Genomic DNA, 21813 nt, shown 5'->3' with positions numbered 1-21813 from the left:
CCATAAGGGAGTTGTATCGTAACAAGGTCGAAATATAACATTTTGTGCATTTTATTTATTAACGTTACACTCGTCAACATCGATGTGCAGTTAGGTTACTCTTTATGGAACTATTTGAATCGCATATCCTGGTCAATTATAGTGGGGCAACACTCCAGAGTTAAATAAAAACGTAGACTTAAATTGTAGTGCACAGAGAAAAATTGTGTGTTTTGTTCCCGCTTATTTTCGCTTGAACTTGGCGGTATGCTGGTGTGACCGTTGTAGAGTTTCATCCAATTACGAGAAGTAGCACCTAAAGCAAAATGAAAATAAAAGTATCGTAATTTCTTCTTCAAAAGCAAGACTATGAAGTTGCCACTTTTTGACCTTACAACGCGTGAATTCACCTCCTGTGAATCACCCTGCTACCTGCTGATTTGCTTGAATGCTTCCGAATAAAAGCTTTGAAAGACAAGCATCACAAACTGGTTTCCGCTCGCAACATTTCCATCGCTTCGTTGCTTGCTATTTTGTGCGCAAGGAGCGATTACACAGCTTTGGGAGCATAGAAAAGTGACCAGCAAGCGACTTTTCCTGAGTTTGTGAAACGGAACCTGAAGTAAAGTATCAAATTGGGCTAGTTGGAACATACTCATCACGATCAGCGCACAAAAAACACAAGAAAGTGCACGACACAAACGCTTCTGTCGTGGACTTGTGTTTTTTTTTTGGCACTGATCGTGATGAGAACAAAACCTCACTTCCTTTATGGACTTCGCATTTGTTGACGAACAGCACCATGTCCTCAAGTTTCACGAATTTCTGGCGCTCTTGCTTTTACCATCATCCAGCGATTGCCTCCATGACACTTCGTAGTGCGAGAGCTGTTTTTTTTTTACTTTTGTCATCTTGGGGAGACGCTTGCAGTGTCCACGTTATTTGAAATCACCTGTGACAAAGCAATTGACTTCATCACTATTTCGAGACTTTTCTCAGCGTGCCTGCCTCGACGTCATTTTCTACGCTCCTATCTTTCAAGTTTGCAAAGCCTCAGCCAATGTTGCTTTTTTTTACTTCTACTCTCGAAAGAAACCATTCGGCTTTGCCTAGCAGGAATCTTGCGTAGCTCGACAACGTTTTCAACGTGCCAAGCACCATCTTCCCCTAGGACTGCAATGCCTTCTTTGCTTCGCCTCCTTCGACATCGCTCGCTTCCGGATATACCACAACCTTTCTCGGCTTCCTTTCTGCGACGCTTCTTGCAACGTACAATGTAACTCTTGTCAAGATTCAAGTCTTGTTTTCTCACTTTTTTTTGTCTGAAGGTTCCTCGTCTAGGTCATCAGGAAGCTCATCTAGATCGTCCGGATCTTCTGGAAGTTCCTCCAGAGGTTCTTCGGGTTCTTCTTCCTCTTCCAGTTTGTTTTCATCACTGTTCAAGAGACCGGGAGGCGGCAGGCCATCGAAACCGAAGCCATCCGGACCGATATACGTCACCAGAAGGCCCGCTACACAGAGGCCTACCCCAAGACCTACCCCCAGGCCCGCCCCGTATCCCACTCAGAGACCCGCACCTTACCCGACGCAACCTAGGCCGGTGCCTCCAAGTGCACCGTCTTACCCGGGCCAAGGAGGTTCCTATCCCAATGTACCAGGTCACCGACCACAGACTCCCAGCGCGCCACCTATGGAGCCAGGAAAAATAGTTCCTGGTCAAGTCAACCCAGTACAGCAGCCCGGTGGTGGTCAACACCCTCCGGGTTTCAAGCCGATGCCCCCTAGCGCTCCTCCTGCGGAGCCCGGGAACCCAGGCGGGAGGGCTTCAGCACCTGGGTATCCAGGTGGAAGCTACCCCGGTTATCCTAGCGGGCAATATCCTGGCCAGAGTCAACCAGGCCGTCCTCCGAGCCAGTATCCAGGACAGAGCCAGCCCGGTTACCCATCAGGCCAATATCCTAGCGCTGGTCAACCTGGCTACCCTGGTGGTCAGTATCCAGGACAAGGACAACCTCAGCCCGGCTATCCCGGTGGTCGATATCCCGCACCAGGGCAGCCGAGTTACCCTTATCCATCGGGGGGCCAGTATCCTGGTCAGGGAAGGCCGGGCTATCCTTCCGGTCAATATCCAGGTGCAGGTCAGAGTTACCCTGGAGGTCAATACCCAGGTGGTCGCTACCCCGGAGGTAGTTACCCTAGTGGAGGAGGCTACCCTGGTGGTAGTTATCCGGGTGCATACCCGGGTGGTTACCCATCAGCCGTGTACAACCCCTACGTACCTAAAAAGCCAGGAGGCCTTCTAGGAACGCTCTTGGGCGGGAGTAGCTTGTTAGGCGGTGGTAAGAAACATCGTGGTCACGTGTTCGCGCCTGCGAATCCTTTGTATCGTGGCATGCCTGTAGCAACTGCGTACGGTGTCGAAAGGACCCTCAAGAGAAAAGGCATCAAGCAGAAGCATATCGCCACGGCGATCGGCGCTGCACTGCTGTACAAGACGCTGAGTCACCGCAGGAAGAGATGGAAGCCCAAGTTCTACGGCGGTTACTACGGTTCCGGTTACTATGGTGGTTACTACGGAAGACGACGCTATTACGGCTCTTCATACGACCGCTATCACAACCAGACTTCGTTCGACAACACTAGCGCTGTTCCATTCGGCAACATGACTGGTTATGAGATCATCGACAATGCCACCTACATAGGTAATATGGCTTAACTTGTGCAACATGCTCGTTTTTAGCTGTTATTTAAGAAAAGGGAACCTTGCTTTTTTTATCCTAAATGAGATAAAAAGCGTAAAAATACCCAAAATGTAAAGAAACAACAATGCGACGTAAAGCAGAATAATAAGTAAAAAATGGTAAAGGAAGCTTCATATGCAGATTATCAAGAGAGGATCCCCGGCTATTCAGTGAAGGAGGAAATGAAGACGAAGTCTTAGTAAAAAAAAATGTGACTTATTCTCATTTATCCGTCAATGACCGGTCTGTGTTTATCACACAATGTTTGTACACTTGCACCGAGTTTAAGTGCAGGTTTGCGTAACAAGTACACAGATACCTGCACTGCTGTAATTCGTTCGACCATGACAAAAGGTGGTAGTGGAAAAAACAAAAATAAGTAACGAATAAAGAGAGCGAGAGAAACAGAACTATATGCACGATATGAACACGCAGATGGCCCACGCGCTGAACCGGTTCAGTACTAGTTCGATTGGCGCCACCCCTTTAGTTTTATAGATTACTTTAAGGATGGGTTTGAGTGCCGTCATATTGAGCTTGTTTTATGTTTAGCATATTTAACAACTTGTTACAGTAGACGCGTACGCATAAAAACGGTTTGGTTGGTGCATACGATGTTTCATGGCCTTATTAATACACGTCGCACTATAGATAAACAAAAACATCGTCTTAACAGGCCATGATGGCAGCGCCCATTTGTCTTAAAGAAAGTGGTCTATAGACTAAGCGAATCTGAATCTGACTATGAACTATAAAGTGCCAGCCGATGGTGACAAGTGATACAAGGCGTTTCTCATATGTCAAATGTGTCTTCTCGCGGGGGGGGGGGGGGGGATAGAATCTGGACGCTGATTTCGGAATATAGTTTTTTTTTTTATTCTACGGTTATGTTTTAACAGATAGTGAACGCATCCCCCCACCCCAAAAAAAAAGATATGCTTGGGACTAGTCACATCTGTGTAGCTCACCTATGAGGCAAATTTTAAAGAACACGCGATGAAGGCAGTCGTGTGCGTGCTAGAAGTCATGTTTGAGACTCATGACGTACAATATTTATTTTTTTATTTAATACATACTGCGGACACTAAGTGGTCCAAGCAGGAAAGGCACGTCACGCATACCACAGTCGTAATGATGTACATCATACGAAAAACACACTTTGTTTTACACGCTACAATACACTTCATTATGTAATAACATAATATAATATGCAAGACGCTCTCAAGACATCCGTGCATAGTGGAGAAAATCCTCGTTCTCGCTAAATATTTAAGGGTTTCTTTATTATTTCGGTGCCGAATTTACGAAAATGAAGTAGCCGTGGTAATGTAAACCTGATATTTTTCACAGCTGCCCCATTAAAACACGACGACGCTTCATAGAGTGAGGTTTCATACCGTTTATTTTTCCCTGCTCGATTTGTTTGTTTAGTTTTCGTGCGCGTGCATATAATTATGCGTAACACAACAAACGACAGCAAGGGAAGATGGAAACTTGCGAGGAAGAAATCCGTAAGTGGTCTGTAAACCAGTCTGCATCCTTAAAGGTGCTTTTTGGGTCTATAATTAACACCTTACGATAAAGGTGTTTTGACGAAAAAAAATCGTACGATACGAGTGTTTTGAAATACCAAAAATCAAAACACCCACGCATGAGTGTTTTGAAACACCAAAACACCCATGACATAGGTGTTTTGGTTCGTGAAAACGCCCTTAAAGGCTGTTAAAGACATGGCAAACCACTTTTAAGGGTGCAAACTGGTGTACAGTGAAGGGGTTGCGTCGAGCCGACGTTTACACTAGTGGACTGGTCTTCCTCGAGGCTTTTTAAACAGGCGTCGCGTCAAGCCGACGTTGTGTCGAGAATTGAGCAAGACAAGTCCGCTTCTCGAAACGTCGGCTTGACTCAACCTCAGTTTACGGGTACCTTTAGGCGTAACACAATAACTGACGCCCTGTTTCCTGTTACGCGCCGGTGTGCAGAGGAGTGTCGCTACAAGAAGGAGCCGTGGGAGGAGTGCGACCGTGCCACCAACACCCAGAAGCGCAAGCTGATCCTCAAGCGCGGCAGCGGCAAGTGCGAGCCCACGAAGGAGCTCACCAGGAACTGCAAAAAAGGTGAGAGTGGTCATGGCGATGCGGCTATGCAGTGTGCGCATGCGCGGATCTGCCCGTCGCCTTCATTATTCACTTCACTCGATTCCTCTAAAGGGCCCTTTGCTTGAAAAAAATTTAATGTCTAGTGCAATACCAGAAAGTTCGAGGTGGCGCGGAGCAGTGGCGTAAATTTAAAGAAAGACCATAAGGGAAAGCACACACCTTGCAATGGCGGCCACATTGTTTTAATACATATGCTTTATTAGATGCGAAACAGCTCTTTGACCAGACTTTGTAACGCTGTCCGTCTGTGTCTCCGTGCCTACGCGCCGCAGTTGTTGGAACGATGACAAGTAGGTCAAGTCGCAACAGCGCCTAGACGTCACTCTCTCTCTCACCCACAACAGCTCCCGGCTCCTCGCAACACGCCTAGGTTTTGTTGCTCCTCCGCCCTCTTGCAACACATTTCGCTCTCGCTTCACCCTGTCCGCGGCCCATAACGCTCGATCGCACGTCGAGTGGAAACGCTTTCGGCTCGTTTATCTGCAATGAAACACGAAACACAACCCGCCTACCGTGTATTTGCGCTCCCAAGGAACGTTCACTCAACTAAAGCCTACACCGAGTTCCGCTTCAAACCGCTCTCCCAGCACCGGCGTCGATGGCCGTTTCAGCCGGGTCAACGGCGTGCGCAGCGTTGCTCCTTCGCATCCATTCATGGTTCTCTTCGGGGAGATGGTCCATGATTTTTCATTGGCTTTTAAATTGCTTTAGTCATATAAAATTAATGTTACGCATTCACGAATATTAACATAAAAATAATACCACAAAACAAGCATGGGCAACGGCTCCTGGTAAGAGGAAAAATCACTTTGTATTCAACAATATGTAAGCGACATCGCATGGAGAAGTTAGTTTCTAATAGCAACAAGAAGGCAGGCGCTAGCACTTTTCAGCTGCATCATTCAGGTTAAAGCATGCAATAAATATAGTAGCGCCCCTTGTGCTAACGCATAAAGGTATTGGCCATCGTGTATACAGGCTAAAAGTATACTTCGTTTTCGTTCAACGACAGGGCTTCAGCTTTCAGTGTTGGTTTTACGGAAATTTGTAGTCCTCGACTGTCAACAAATTCAAATGGGACATTGGGAAAAGAAATCTCGAAGGGGGACACTCACATGGAGTGTCCGCCCCAGCCTGAACACAAAAAAAGTCCTGACCCCCCCCCCTCCCCTCCCGGATCCCACATCATTTAAGCGACTGGCCCGGAGCAGGTCACTCCTCACAACCACCAGGTGGGCTTCTAAATACAGGAGCCCATTGGCGACCGCTGCAGCTCGTGCTCGGTCGACCAGGGCTATCTGGTTTGCCAGGCCACAACAGCCGAGCAGGGCTGCCTCCCAGTCTTCTCGGTCGGTGTTTAGTTTTGAGGCGAGGTTCGGCGTTAATTAGCAAGTGTCCGTTGAATGGAAAGTGTCCGAAGACGTGTGTTCAGATTGCGAGCCGTGTCCTGTACAGGCAAGATAACAGTATGTTAACACTTCCAGTCATTGTTTTGCTTGGTTTTAACTTGAAGGCGGAGGACTGTGCATTCTTCTGCCTTCGGAAGGCCCTGACAGGACCAAGGGTATATTGCATGGCCCCGTTTAGGGGTATTACGTAAGGGCTGATGCTTAATAAAATACACGTGGATATTACTAATAGCTTCTAAAACACATATATGTTAAAAATGGAAGAAATGGCGTGAGGAAGAACGTTCCAGTCTTTTGCGACTCGTACGAAAAATGAGGCTTGAAATGTACTGGTCCGCGTACGTGATAGTGCGACTTGAAGCGGACGACCAGTGCGATAGGATATGTGTAATCTACGGGAGAGGATTGAATGTACCTAAATAAAACATACAAAAAAGATGGAGGGTGGCAGCCTGTCAACGGAAGGCTTTTGCAAACCTGATTCCGCTTTCAAAGATGATATAGTGGTACCATATAAACGTGATATCATCCCAAACGTGGACCGCATATTTAGCGCACACACAATGCTGCAATTTAAGCGTACTTCCAATGCTCGGAGGATGCGAGTTCTGGTTTCACCAACAGAAAGGGTGCATGTCGTCAACTTCAGTTCATTTTTAAATTACATCGCAATTACCACTGCTAAAGGATACAGTCAATGTCTGCTATGCTTTCCGTGGCCTAAATAGACAGTTATAGTATACCGGGCATGGCGGGATAGTGGGCTTACCGTGATAGCAGGATCGAAGTGCGCATGTGCAGATACGTACGTTACTCGTACCGCATACTGTATGCGCTATGTTTCAGATTAACGTTACCGTGTTAGCGTAGTGTACGTAAACATGGCGGTGGTTTCGGACGCCCGCTTCGAAATGATTTTGGCGTAGTTGTCGAAACATTCACTTCGTTCGCAGCAAACGACAGTTTAAAATGGCTTCGCTCGCCTTCAGTTATCTTCGATGACCTAGTATTACGGATAAGTTGGCGTAATTCTTGAGAAACCTTCCCGTTTCGAACGTCTCTAGGCCTAACTAGAAAATCGATGTAAACGAATCGGCAACATTATTGCTTTTCATGTTTCCTGCATGGTTCATATTTATTTACTTTTATTATTAACTAATATAAACTTGTACCAATGCTTGACGTGGCGATATAGGCAAACATTCCCGTTCTCTTTTCCTTTTCACTGTTCTTTTACTTATCAACCCTCCGATATGTGGCGCCTCCATTACAGCTGGGGCACGTAAACCACATAAACGCTATTCCGCTAAACTATCAGACGCTTTCCGCAACGAACGTTTGCTGCATGGTAACGCCATTCTCTTAACCTCCACTATCACGCTAACGGCAAACTATAACTGTCTGGTGTCTGTTGTGTACTGGGTTGTGTCTAACGAAGGAACAAGCCCCTCGAAAAAGGTTCCCCTTTCGTTAGAGCTACCGATGGGTGAACTTGTTTGCGGGACGCAGTATGATCGCTTTAGAAGCACAGATATTTGGGCGAGTTTGTATACTGATCGATAAAAGTGCTCTGGAGTGTGAAACAGACAAGATACAGGATAATTATGAGATACTATAGGTCAAGCACTCTTCGCGTTTAGTCCTTTGAGTATACCTTGTCTGTTTAGCGCTGCTAATTACCTTCGTAGAGCAGTATGATCAAACTTCAAATTTAAGTACTCCTTGTACTACTCAAGCATAGCTTTCTTTTTTTTAACACTCGTGTATTCCCCTCTAATACTCGACGTTTTTTTAACATGATACCATCACACACAGCTGATACGAGGAGAAAGTGCTGTTTTCACATTTAGGATTCCTACATCAAATTTTCCTTGTTTCTCGTGCTTTCTTTTTTTTATTGCTTCCTGCGTGTTGATTGATTGATTGATATGTGGGGTTTAACGTCCCAAAACCACCATATGATTATGAAGACGCCGTAGTGGAGGGGCTCCGAAAATTTTGACCACCGAGGGTTCTTTAACGTGCACCCAAATCCGAGTACATGGGGCTTCCAGGGTGTTAGCTGCGACTGCCAGTAAATGAGGGGTTTGCCCCGTCACACAGAGACTGGAAAACAGTCATGTGTTTCCAAGCCCGAAGCACATCCATCGCAGTGAAATGTAGGCCTTCATGAACACCACGGATTCCGATCTACTTTATATATGATAATCGCAGTAAAACTAAACTCTCAAATGGTTCTTGTCTGACCATCTGGGTTCGCGTGGTGGCCATTGCTGTGTGTGCGTGCGCACCTATCGATTGCTACGCCCCTTTTTCTCAAACAATGTAGCAAACCGTGCAAAACCTGGTTTAACCTCCCAGACTTTATCTGTGAAACTTACGCAGTAAGCTACGTACTGTGCGCTCATTATGGTGACAGCACTAGTGACCATTGGTGGCGTAGGGGAATCTGGCAAGTCAGTCAGCTGATCACATGTGGCGGTCGCATGTGGGGTGCAGAGACCATCACCACCCGGATTGAAGCGGTCAGCGACGCAAGTATATCGCACGGCTCCAGATACGGTCGTCTGCGTCGGGAAAACATAGTACGTCGCACAGCCGTGTCACGTTTCCGGGTGGCGCGCTCTGCAAAGGTCAGCGACTCATTCGGTCAGTGAAAGGCTGCGCACGAGACGCGGTAACGTGTTTCCGACATGAAAGGGCGTAGCAGCATAGCTTCTGGTCAACGCCACATGCGGAATTGTCAGGTGAGCTAAGTAGAAACGTGACCTAAGGCGTCTTAGCACGGCCTTAAAAGCTCCGAAGATTTTAGAAATTCATAAAGCTTCGTTGTTAGCAAGAACTGACACTATTGTCGACGATGTCCCAATTTTCGCCGCGGTTGTTGCAGCAGGTGCTTTAGAATACCAGAAAGAAAACTTTGGCGTGCTCTGCCCACGCGATCGCGTCGAAAGTGTGGGCTCGGAAACTTACGTACTCTTCGGTTCCTTTGGCGAAGCCGGGATGCACTGCGACGGGAAGTTGCTGCCGCTGGCTGATCCGAACTGCTTGCGCGCTGTTTATATGACGAAGCCTCAAGTAATAATATTGTCACGATGAGTCACAAGTACTGGGGGATTTATTAAACCACCAGGTAGCTAGCACTAGGATGATGCGTCAGTCGTGGCTGGCTCTCGAGCAAAGAAGAACGCGATCTTCTTTTTTCCTCCAGATTTAGAGCCGCTCTTGCTGTCAACCCACTACGTGCTGGCGGCATTATCCCCCCTTCCGAAAAGAAAAACAAACAAGTACCAAAAAGAGGAAAGGAAAGTACGTAGCAGCACCGCGATGCTACTACATAGGCACGTGAAAAAAAAAATGGAAATTCGGATGAAGTGAAAGTAAAAATTGAAGAGCGTGCCAACATAGGAAACGTCAATGAACGAGAAAGTAAGTTCACAAAAATAAACAAAAAACACAAAGAACGCTGTACGGTAAAGTAAAAGTTACGAATAACGCGCAATAAATGGCTTCATGCGCAACACATGAACGACGTCCGGCCTCAGCCGTGTCCTGCTCCGTGCATGAGGTTTTGAGTCCGGAACCACTTCGTAGTTCACGTCACTGACGCGGCGTAACACTTTATATGGGCCAAAGTACCGGCTCAGCAACTTTTCACTAAGGCCACGGCGGCGGACGGGCGTCCACACCCAAACTTGATCTCCGGGGCTGTAAAACACTTCTCTGTGGCGGGTATTATAGCGTCGTGCGTCTGCCTGCTGTTGCTGGCCGATGTGCAGTCGCGCGAGCTGCCGGGCTTCCTCGGCACGCTCTGCGAATTCTTCGGCGTCTGTTGCCAACTCGTCTTCGTCCTGACACGGTAGCATTGAGTCTAGCATGGTCTGCACTTCGCGGCCGTAGAGAAGCCGAAATGGCGTGAATCGCGTGGTCTCTTGCACGGCGGTATTATACGCGAAGGTCACGTAAGGCAAGATCCGGTCCCATGTTTTGTGCTGTACGTCGATGTACATTGAGATCATGTCTGCGAGGGTCTTATTCAGTCGTTCAGTAAGTCCGTTGGTTTGCGGGTGGTACGCAGTTGTGCTTCGGTGTCTGGTGTTGCTCAGTTTGAAAACTTCGTCCGTAAGCTGCGCCGTGAATGCCGTCCCTCTGTCCGTTATTACACTGGAAGGAGCACCGTGTCGTAACACGATGTGGCGCATGAAAAATTGTGCTACCTCAGAAGCCGTGGCTCGTGGGATCGCCTGGGTTTCAGCGTAGCGTGTCAAATAGTCGGTCGCGACGATCACCCATTTGTTGCTGTCCGCAGACATAGGAAATGGCCCGAGAATGTCCATGCCGACTTGGTCGAACGGCGTGCAGGGTGCTTCAATGGGCTGAAGCAAACCAGCTGGCTTAACAGATGGTTGCTTTCGGCGCTGACATTCCCGACAGCTCTTTACGTACTTCTTGACGCTTGCCGAAAGTCCTGGCCAATAGTACCTCTTACTCACTCTGGCAAGTGTCCGTGAGTAGCCCAGATGACCGGATGTGGGTTCGTCATGGCAAGCGAAGAGGACGTCGTCTCGCATGTCTCGAGGAACCACCAGGAGGTAAGCACGATTGTTCGAACGAGCGTTCTTCTTGTACAGCACACCGTCTCGTAGGCAGAACGACGTCAACTAGCGGGATAAATGACGTGGTATGATTGCGCCCTGGCCCTCTAAATGATCAATGATTGGACGAATCTCTGCATCATCTCGCTGTCGTTTGCTCAAGTCTGATGCACTAATGGCGCCCAGAAAGCCTTCGTCTTCCTCTGCTTCCTGACTGACGACATGAAGGGGTGCGCGTGACAGTGTGTCAGCGTCTTCATGCTTACGGCCGGACTTATGGACGATGGTGACATCAAATTCCTGCAGCCGCAAACTCCACCGTGCTAGCCGACCTGAAGGGTCACGCAGGCTTGCCAACCAACAGAGCGCGTGATGGTCCGTCACTATCTTGAAGGGACGACCATAAAGGTACGGGCGGAACTTGGTGATTGCCCACACGACTGCGAGGCACTCTTTCTCCGTAGTGGAATAATTCGCCTCGGCACGGGATAGAGAGCGGCTGGCGTAGGCTATCACTCTTTCGACGTCCTCTTGACGCTGAACGAGCACAGCACCGAGCCCAATGTTACTAGCGTCGGTATGGACCTCCGTGTCAGCATCATCGTCGAAATGAGCGAGAACGGGCGCTGATTGCATGCGCTGTCGCAGCTCATCAAAAGCTGCTTGTTGCTCGTTTTCCCAGACAAACGGCGTGTCGTCCCTTGTGAGACGAGTCAGAGGTTCTGCTATCTGTGAAAAGCCATGAATGAATCGGCGATAGTAGGCGCACAAACCAAGGAAGTGCCGGACGGCTTTCTTATCGACAGGAGCTGGTAATTCGGCAACAGCGGCAAGCTTGTCCGGATCGGGACGGATTCCTTCGGCGCTAACTACATGTCCAACAAATTTTAGTTCTTTATAGCCGAAGTGGCACTTCTGTGGCTTTAGTGTGAGGTCCGCCGATCGGATAGCCTCCAGCACGCTGCGCAGGCGGTGAAGTTGCTGCTCAAACGTGGTAGAGAAAACCACCACATCATCAAGGTAGACAAGACAAGTCTGCCACTTGAGCCCTGTGAGGACAGTGTCCATCATTCGCTGGAAAGTTGCCGGTGCTGAACACAAGCCAAAAGGGAGCACTCGAAATTGGTATAGGCCGTCTGGAGTCACAAAGGCTGTTTTCTCACGGTCTCGCTGATCTACTTCGATTTGCCAATACCCGCTTTTGAGATCGAGAGAAGTGAAATAATGGGCACGACGAAGTCTATCCAGCGAATCGTCGATACGTGGCAGCGGATACACATCCTTTTTTCGTCACGTTGTTAAGCTTTCGGTAGTCGACGCAGAAGCGTAGCGACCCGTCCTTCTTTTTGACAAGTACGACTGGAGATGACCACGGGCTGTTAGATGGTTCAATAACGCCATCGTCAAGCATCTCGGTGACTTGCGTACGTATTGCTTCACGTTCTTTGGCCGACACGTGGTAGGGGTTCTGGTGTATCGGACGTGCGTCCTCGTACGTGATGATCCTGTGTTGAGTGATGGACGTCTGGCGGATCTTTGAGCAAGTTGCGAAGCAAGACCTGAACTCGAACAAGAGCGCTCGTAGTGCAGTCTGGTTAACGGTGGACATATCAGGATTGATGTCAATATTACTCATTGACGCGTCGGCGGTATCCACTATTTCCGACGTGAAACAGTTGGTGACGTTTGCTACTTCGTGGGCAAACGCTATCGAAGTGCCACGGAAAAGATGTCGATGCTCATTGCTAAAGTTGGTTACGAGCAATTCAAATCGACCATCACGAAGGTGTATTACACTTCTAGCTACACAAATGCCTTGCTGCAAGAGGTGTTCTAAATTTGTCTCAGCCACCACATCGCCATCGCCCAAACCACAGCATGTTACGTCGACTAGAACACTTGTTCGTGGAGAAAGCGTCACACTCTGTTCAGAAATACGGAGTACGTCGACACGCCTTCCACCATCCTGCACGTTGATTGCTCGCTGGGCTGAGAACGTGACGCGGCGCTCTTGCAGATCAATGATAGCTCCATTTTCTTGTAGAAAGTCAACTCCCAGAATGACGTCACGGGAACATTCGCGTAGAGCAAGGCAGCTTGCTACGAATGTGTACCCTTGAATCTGTACTCTAGTTGTGCATGCACCCAGCGGAGTAACGACGTGGCCACCAGCTGTCCGAATCTGCGAGTTATGTCACGGCGTGATGACTTTCTTCAGCTGTGTTGTCAGTTTCCCGCTCAGTATGGAATAGTCTGCGCCGGTGTCCACTAACGCATTAACTGCACAACCATCAATTGTCACTGCTATGTCGAGTGAAAGTCGGCCATCCTTTGCAGCAGTATGTGATGTCGGACCGGTTTCTGTACAGTTCTGCGTCAATAGGAGGTCTTCAGCGCTTCGACGTTCAGCGACCCCGCCCCCAGAGGTCGCTTTGGCTAGTTTTCCCGGCGGGGGCTGGGAGACCGTGTGGTAGAATACCGCTGGGTCTGCGTCAATAGGAGGTCTTCAGCGCTTCGACGTTCAGCGACCCCGCCCCCAGAGGTAGCTTTGGCTAGTTTTCCCGGCGGGGGCTGGGAGACCGTGTGGTAGAATACCGCTGGGGCGTTGATGAAAATCGCCTCGGTGATGGCGAGCGCGACTGGCGCCCGGCAGATGGTGGTGCATGCTGCTGGGAGAGGTAGTTTTCAATGTCGCGCGGTCTCTGGCCGTAACGGGGTGGCGGTGAGTACGCAGAGAAGCCGCGAAGCCCAAGACGGCGATATGGGCACTGGCGGTACAAGTGATCAGCTTCTCCGCAGTGAAAGCACAGAGGCCGGCGATCAGGTGTGCGCCAAACATCAGACTTTCGAGGAGACGTGCGCCGATCGTCGATGTACTGAACTGGTTGCACTGAACAATGGGCGACAGAAGCACTAGGGACAAAGGCCAACGGTGGTGGCGTGTACGTGCCTTCGTAGTACGGTATGTGCTGCGATGACTGCAGTGAAACAGCAGGAACAGGATGGACGAATAATGGCGGCGTTGCAGCAGGGCGTTTCAAGGCTTCCGCGTAGGTTGTCTCACGGCGGTATTCAGCAGGAGCTGGCACAGCTGTATCATGAGGCAAGGTGTCCCGGAGGGCCTGGTGCAGCTCATCCTTAATCACAGTTGCAATAGAGTTGACTGTAGGATGAGGTGTTACACCAGCCTTTTGTAACTCTTCACGTACTATATCACGGATGAGTTCACGTAGACAGTCGTTGTTGGTTCAAGTGGCGGTGAAAATGTCGGCAGTAGACATGCCACTGACTTGCCTGTCGTACTGGTTGGATCGCTGCTGCAGCATTTTTTCGATTGTCACGGCCTCGGACAAGAACTCCGCGACCGTCTTCGGAGGACTTCGCACGAGGCCGGCAAAAAGCTGGTCCTTGACACCGCGCATCAAGTGACGCAACTTCCTGTCCTCCGTCATTCTTGAATCGGCCCGTCGAAAGAGGCGCGTCATGTCTTCGACGAACGTGGTCACAGTTTCGTTTGGCAGCTGGACGCGGGCCAGAATAGCTCGTTCAGCTCGTTCTTGGCGATCAGCACTGGCATACGTCTGCAGAAGTCTACGAGAGAATTCGGGCCACGTCGTCAGCTGTTCCTCTCGGTTTTGATACCACGTACGTGCCCCGTCTTCGAGGTAGAAGTAGACACGACCCAGTTTCGCCGCGTCGTCCCATTGATTCAAGGTGGCTACGCGCTCGAAATCCGCCAACCAGTCCTCAACGTCCTCGTGCTCCGAGCCATGGAACGTCGCCGGTGCGCGTGGGCTTTCCAACGTGTAGCGGTTCGACGTCGCGCTTCCCGTGCCGGTTGCCGAGGTTTGCACCGAAGCGCTGGTCATATTTGTCGATGTGGTGGGAGCAGTATCGTCGGCTTCCGGAGGCAATTCCTTGATTCGGCGGCTGGTCCGATGCACGGGAGTATTGACTGGCACTGGACTCGTATCGCGGCTTTCTGGGGGGGTCTGCAGCATCCGTGAGACTACCCAGCACTTCCACCAGTTTGTCACGATGAGTCACAAGTATTGGGGGATTTATTAAACCACCAGGTAGCTAGCACTAGAACGATGCGTCAGTCGTGGCTGGCTCTCGAGCAAAGAAGAACGCGATCTTCTTTTTTCCTCCAGATTTAGAGCCGCTCTTGCTGTCAACCCACTACGTGCTGGCGGCAATATCGACGCTGAAAGTTCTACAGCGGGATTTTGCATCGTGCTGCTTCGCGGTTCTCGCGAATTTGCCGGCATCACTGTTACCTTAGTCAATGGTGACGGGCCGCTCTGCCATTGACGTCAGCCGTAACCTTTCTGTTCAGGTCGCGTGAATTTCCCGCATAAGAAAGTTACCGGAAGTTTTGCCACTTGGGCGCTGTTTAGGATACTGCGATAGTCCATGCCGCAGTGATTCTACATGCGAAATTCAGCTGCTAGTACGAGACGGTGGCTACCACGTGGATAGACAAACCAGCTTCTGTTGTGACGTCACAAACACAGGCACGCAAACGCGTGTGCGCTAGAGACGTCATCTAAACGCCAGTTACGCCAGCGCAGCGCATGAGAAAGTAGCGCTAACATTGGTCAAGAAATATAGCTCAATAAAATTTGTTGTGAGGCTAGTTGGTTATTCGTCATATTATAAGATATTCAGCGCAACCTTCACTCTCACAAACACTCGCACATCTACTCTAGTATATTCTTCGTGAAAGATACTTCGTCGTTGAGGTTGAGATGATCGGAGCATTTTTCGCAACGCTCGCGGACTCACAGTGTCGTCGAGTAGCTAAAATATTAGAAATAACGGTACAACTATAGCTGTCACTGGTATATGCCGGTTTGTTTTTGTTGTTGTTTGCTTTGCTCCTTCTCTCTCTCTCTCTGTCTCTCTCTCTCTCTCTCTCTATCGCTCTTTTTTTTGCGAAGCGTTGAGCTTGCTACCGACGAATTTTTCTCATAAGAAGTCATTGCGTTTCTGGCGTGATATACAGGGGTGATGCCAATTTGAATTGCACGTTGCCTGCACTAAATTGTGGTTTTCCACTTTTTATTAATGCGAAACATTTCTTTGCGTCCTGCAGGCACTTACAGCGTCTATTTTCTGTGCGAGTATGCATGTGAACACTGCCACGCTCGTTTTTATTTTTATTTTCATTCTTACTTCATTCGGTTGGCGACTACAAAGCCTGGGTCAGGAATTCGCAGTGCACACTGTGACTCATTGTTCCAGAAAGGTGGCGATCATTGTAGATCGTTCAGTTAAGATCGCTTGCAAGACGCGAACCCTAGAGATTATTCCCGGTCTCACGCGAAGACCAGTGATAAGGCTGGAACATTCAACGACAGATGCATAAATGGCGCCGCGCTTTGCCGCTTGTCAGTTGATCGACTGCCGACGCTCTGTCCGCCGCTATCAGTGCCCGTGTATTGCTGCAATATGACCTTCAGTTTTCTGGCCACAAGCTCTGCCGAAAAAACAGTTTCATCCAAGCACCGAGTCTGCTTCCTTCGTCCACATGCCCCGTCACGGTGGTCTTGTGGCTAAGGTACTCGACTGCTGACCCGCAGACCGCGGGATCAAATCCCGGCTGCGGTGGCTACATTTCCGATGGAGGCGGAAATATTGTAGGCCCGTGTGCTCAGATTTGGGTGCACGGTCAAGAACCCCAGGTGGTCGAAATTTCCGGAGCCCTCCACTACGGCGTCTATCATAATCATACGGTGGTTTTGGGACGCTAAACTCCGCATATCAATCAATCAATTAATCAATTTTTTCGTTCACGTCACGACCCCGTGACAATAGTGTGTGTGTGTGTGTGTGTGTGTGTGTGTGTGTGTGTGTGTGTGTGTGTGTGTGTGTGTGTGTGTGTGTGTGTGTGTGTGTGTGTGCGCGCAGACGCGCGCGTCTTTGTAGTAGAGAGAGAGAGAGAAAGGAAAGGCCGCGAGGTTAACCAGATATTGGCATCTGGTTTGCTACCCAGCGCTGGGGGCGGGGAAACAGGGGCAAGAAAGAGGGGGTAGATAAAAAAAACACACACGCGCGCGCGCGCGCACTCATGTGAAAACGAAAAACACACACAGGAAGGGCGTTCTAGCTACAACCATTCAGTAAGGACGGTCGATCACAAAAAGTATAGTAGCGCTTTCAGGGCCTTCTTCTGTGAAGTTGCATCTTGTCGATATTGTAGAATTCCTTGCTCCGACAGAGGTTGATTATCTAATTTGCTGAGTTCCTTGCGAAGGCATAGTCGTTGTTTACTATACTCTAGGCGCGTCACAAAGAATATGTTGGATCGTTTCTTCTTTGCCACAGTGGCCACAGGCTGCGGTGTCGGTCATCCCAATGCGGAAAGCGTAGGCGTTGGTAAACGCAACGCCCAACCACAGCCTACATGACAGGGTCTCGTCTGCTTGGCAAAGCCTCGACGGGACTTGAAGACTTAGCGTAGGGTCAAGCGAGTACAGTCGGGCATGCTTGAAGTGTGGCTGATTTCATTGTGATGTGTTTTGCTGGCGAGCAAGCCTGCGGAGCTTTCGTGCAGCATCTGTCCTAGAAAGTTGTAGTCGTAGTTTATAATCTTCTGTGTGGGCTGAACGGGCAGCTTGATCAACCCGTTCATTGCCGATGATTCCACAGTGACTGGGTAACCACTGAAATGTAATTTGGTGACCTTTCTCAGTCAGGTGGTGTATAACCTCTGCTATCTCTAGTACCAGCTGCTCGTGTGGTCCACGGCGTAAGGCTGATAGTAGAGACTGCAGAGCTGCCTTCGAGTCGCAGAAAATAGTCCACTTGCGTGTAGGTTGATCAACGACAAACTGCAACGCGGCACGAAGTGCTGCCAATTCTGCTGCCGTTGATGTTGTTGCGTGAGATATCTTGAATTTAATTGTCGTGGCCAACCTTGGTATCACTACTGCTCCTGTAGAGCTGTCCGGCTTAACCGATCCGTCAGTGTATATATGTGTGGATTCTTGGTATTTCTCATACAAGAGAAGTAGTGTGAGCTGTTTAAGAGCCGGTGACGACAAATTGGTCTTTTTCTGGACGCCAGGTATGTTAATATTAATCATTGGTTGGGCGAGGCACCATGGCGGAGTCACAGGTCTAGCGGCAGGAGAGAACGAAGTTGAGATCGACTCGCCATGTGCGGTCACTGTTTTGCAGTAAGATGTGCATGGTCAATGCACTGGTAGAGAGGCTAGGTGATGTCGAGGAGTTCGAGCAAGGTGTCGTATATGCGTCCTCAGCACTTCCACATTAATGTGGGTCTTAATGAGGTGGTCCCTTGTGATGGCGATAGTTGCCGCTGTTGATGCACTTTGGGGCAAGCCTAAACATATCCGGAGCGCTTGAGCCTGCACTCTTTGAAGCATTCTTATGCTTGTTTTACTTGCGTTGGTTAACGCAGGTAGGCTAACCGAAGGAATCCAAGGAAAAGAATCCTGTATAGTCGCAATAGCAGCTGTGGACATTCCCCGGTTCTTTCCAGCGAAGAACTCAAACAAATGACAGATGCCTGTTATTCGCCTTTTCATGTATGATACATGTGGGCTCCATGAGAGGTCTCTGTCAATTATAACACTTAGGAACTTGTATGACCGGAGTTGACGTATCCTTTCCCTGTTTATCAGAACGCTGTAGTTCTGCATTGGTTTGCGCGTGAATGCCACAAGTGCACATTTCTCAGAGGAAATTTCCAGACATCGTTGACGGTGGTAAATAGCAACTTGAGTGGCAGCTCTCTGAATTCGCGCTCGCAGCTGTAGACGTGTTACTGCAGACGTCCAAACGCAGATGTCGTCCGCGTACATTGACAATCTGACAGTACTTGGCAGATGCTCATTGAGAGCTATTAGCGTCAGGTTGAATAGTACTGGGCTAAGTATGCCACCCTGGGGAACACCACGGTGGCTGTAATGTAGTGAAGTGTCACCATCCTCGGTTCTCACGAAAAAGAATCGCTCAGAGAGATAGCTGCGTAGCCACTGAAACATCCGACTGCCCAGTCCTACCTCCTTGAGAGCGGTGAGGACAGCTTCATGTGTGACGTTATCGTACGCCCCTTTAACATCAAAAAATAAAAAGAGCGCAGAAACGCTTATGGCGTTTTTCGTGTTGCACGTAGCTGACCAGGTCTATGACGCTACCAGTTGGTGACCGGCCACGGCGAAAACCCGTCATAGCGTCCGGGTAGATGTTGTGATGCACCAGGAACCATTCTAGCCGTCCTAGTACCATCCTCTCCATCACTTTGCCCAGGCAACTAGCCAGTGCGATCGGGCGGTACGATGTGAGCACCAATAGTGACTTGCCAGGCTTCAGGAATGGAACCAAATGGCTGGTCTTCCAGTTATTTGGGAGGGTGCCCTCTCGCCACGAATCATTGTATATCTCGAGGAGGACACTCCTTGCACACTTACCAAGGTGACACAGTGCTCTGTATGACATCCCTTCAGGCCCGGGTGCTGATGTCCGTCTTTGTAGTAAATTTTAGCTGCAAGAAAGGGCTGCGTCGTTGCTGTTATGTTTTCTCTGCTCTCAGAAACATCATGAATGCTGCGAGGGGGATACTTAACCAGTCGTAGGCCAATGCAAGTGCATTAATCGTGCTTGCATTTTCACTGCCAGGCGTGGTCGTACGTGCCCTAGCTTTACATCGAGGAGAAGACAGTTCATACCTTTGCACTCGCTCTGTTTTCACCGCACAGTTTGTGTTGACGTGATAGGCTGGTCAGAGGTCGTTTGGCTCACAATAGCGGCCGCGTTTTGCTTGCGCAGGCGTTTCAATGAGTTGCACCAGGTCGCATGCTGAGCGATGCTTAATTCTCACAGCCTTCTAATTCGCTGTTGTGGCATTCATTGCCTCGCCCTTGCGATCGACGGGCTACTTTTCTTTATACCACCACTTTTTGAGTGCGATGGTGCAACGCAGTGAGCCAAGTAATGCTGTTGCATGAATAATTATGGTGTGTGAAACATCGCTGAATATAGCTTGGGCACTTTTGTTGGGAGATTATGGTGATCTATTAGAACCTGGAACGTATCCGCAAGAGTAGATGGGACGAAGAATGGGGGGAGGGAAGCAAACGTTTCTCAGAAAATATCTTCAAAGGGATTAAGCGAGACTACAGTAGTGGAGTTTTCCTAGACTGCTCCTTCTCTGTCTTACTCTTTAATCCACGCAAGATAAAGTTGAGTCTTAAAACTTTGCTTCATTACGGAAACGAGGAGCTCGTGATTAGGCTTCTGCTCTACAGGCACCGCACTGATTACTTTGCCCGAGACAGCAGGAAAGCAAACTAATGCGTATAGTTCTGGCCGCTTAAAGTGCCACAAAAGAATACACAACTATAAAAACAATTAAGCATAAAAAATGTACGATATGCCAGTAGTTATAATAAAGTGCGGGACAGTATAACGTAGTCCTATTGTTTTTTAGAGGTTGGTTGGGGGGGGGGGGGCGGGGTATAAACCATGCTTTTTATTTTGGTGCACGCGTTTGTATATGTGCGTGTGCATAAGCAAAATATAAAAACAATCACGAGGGGAAGGGGGTTGTTGTGTGAATCACAACCTCCTCCCTTCACCACTGGTGTGTGAGATAGAAAAGAAAGCAGCCCTCTTAGGAAGGACATATTGAAAAAACACAAGAATCGCGAAATAGAAGCTCATATACTTGAGTATTAATGAAGAGAAATAAATCCCCATGATTAAAATGACTCCTAGTTTTACGGCGTGTATGACCAGTGATCGCTTCGTTGCTGCGCAAAAAGCCGCAATGCGCAAAGAGCCATCCTGTATTCATCTCCTTGTATTCGATCTACATGTTATCAACGTCATTACCTCCATCTACGACATTTGGCCTTACGTTATACGGCGTCGAAATGACGTCACAGATGTTGGCAATATGTGACGTCACGTGGTGGCGCCATCGCGTGATAATTATTCTTAGCATCACTTGTGCTGACGCCGACTCCGTGTGCACTCGAGGTAAATTTTTGTGTTCGATGAGGCATCCAAGGTTTTTGCTTTAATGAAACATTTGGCACGTCCCTCGTACCATGGGAATTGACGTCGTGTTGAAGCACGCGGAGGGAAGGTGATTGTGGCGTAAAGGGCTGACCACACGTGCTCTTGGCCGCGCGTCAGCGCTTGGCTTTCTGGCCGCGCCCTCTCCCTATGATGAGAGAGAGTGAATAGTTGCGCGAAGCTTGTTGCCCTCTCTCTCTCCATGTGGGAGAGGTCGCGGCGCCGTGGGGAAAACCCGGGCGCCGAAACGCTATAGCGGATACGTGTGGTGAGGCCTCTTCTTTTTTTTTTTTTCATTGAGCGAAACGTTACAAGATAACGCTGAAGATAGGTACAAGTGTTGTTCGTATATCTGTCTGTCTGTCTGTTTGTACGTCTGTCTGTCTGTTTATACGTCTGTGTCTGTTTGTACGTCTGCCTGTCTGTTTGTACGTCTGTTTGTCTTTACGTCTGTCTGTCTGTTTGTACGTCTGTCTGTCTGTCTGTTTGTACGTGTGTGCGTACGTGTGTGTGTGTGTGCGTGTGTGTTGGACAGTCGCATAATAAACAGTTCTTTAAAGTTACGTAATTATGACTGATAACAACATCGGTATTGCCGCCACCAGAAGCGGTAAGCTTATGTAGCGCTTGTAAGTACGGTAAACCCGGGGAGCTATTCTCGCTGTGTCCAGCTCGTGCACACGTCCAATTCAGCCTCCACTGATTGGCTGGAGCTAGTGAGCAGCGCACCACCTGTTTCCGGTCTTCCGCAACGTCATTTTGAGGCCACGGAGCTTTCACAGCACTCGACACAAATGAGAAAGACGGAATGCGTTTCGTCACCACGAATGCGGCCCCCAGAGATCCTCTTTTAGACGCCCATCTCCGAGGCCGTGCATAA

General features: G+C 49.0%; 1 protein-coding gene across 2 annotated transcripts in view; it reads left to right on the top strand.

Annotated features, from left to right (window-relative positions):
• LOC119164579 (uncharacterized) overlaps positions 1-21813 on the top strand; it is a 108595-nt gene that overhangs the window by 62879 nt on the left and 23903 nt on the right. For both annotated transcript variants that reach the window (XM_037416799.2, XM_075872513.1), the window contains 2 exons: positions 1308-2681; positions 4703-4837. In XM_037416799.2, the coding sequence (XP_037272696.2) occupies positions 1308-2681; positions 4703-4837 (1509 nt within the window). The remainder of the gene's footprint in view (positions 1-1307; positions 2682-4702; positions 4838-21813) is intronic.

Source organism: Rhipicephalus microplus, chromosome 8 (assembly GCF_043290135.1).
Source record: "Rhipicephalus microplus isolate Deutch F79 chromosome 8, USDA_Rmic, whole genome shotgun sequence".
Taxonomy (NCBI): Eukaryota; Metazoa; Arthropoda; class Arachnida; order Ixodida; family Ixodidae; genus Rhipicephalus; species Rhipicephalus microplus.
Note: the sequence above shows the minus strand (reverse complement) of the source record. Positions and strands in the feature narration are given on the sequence as shown.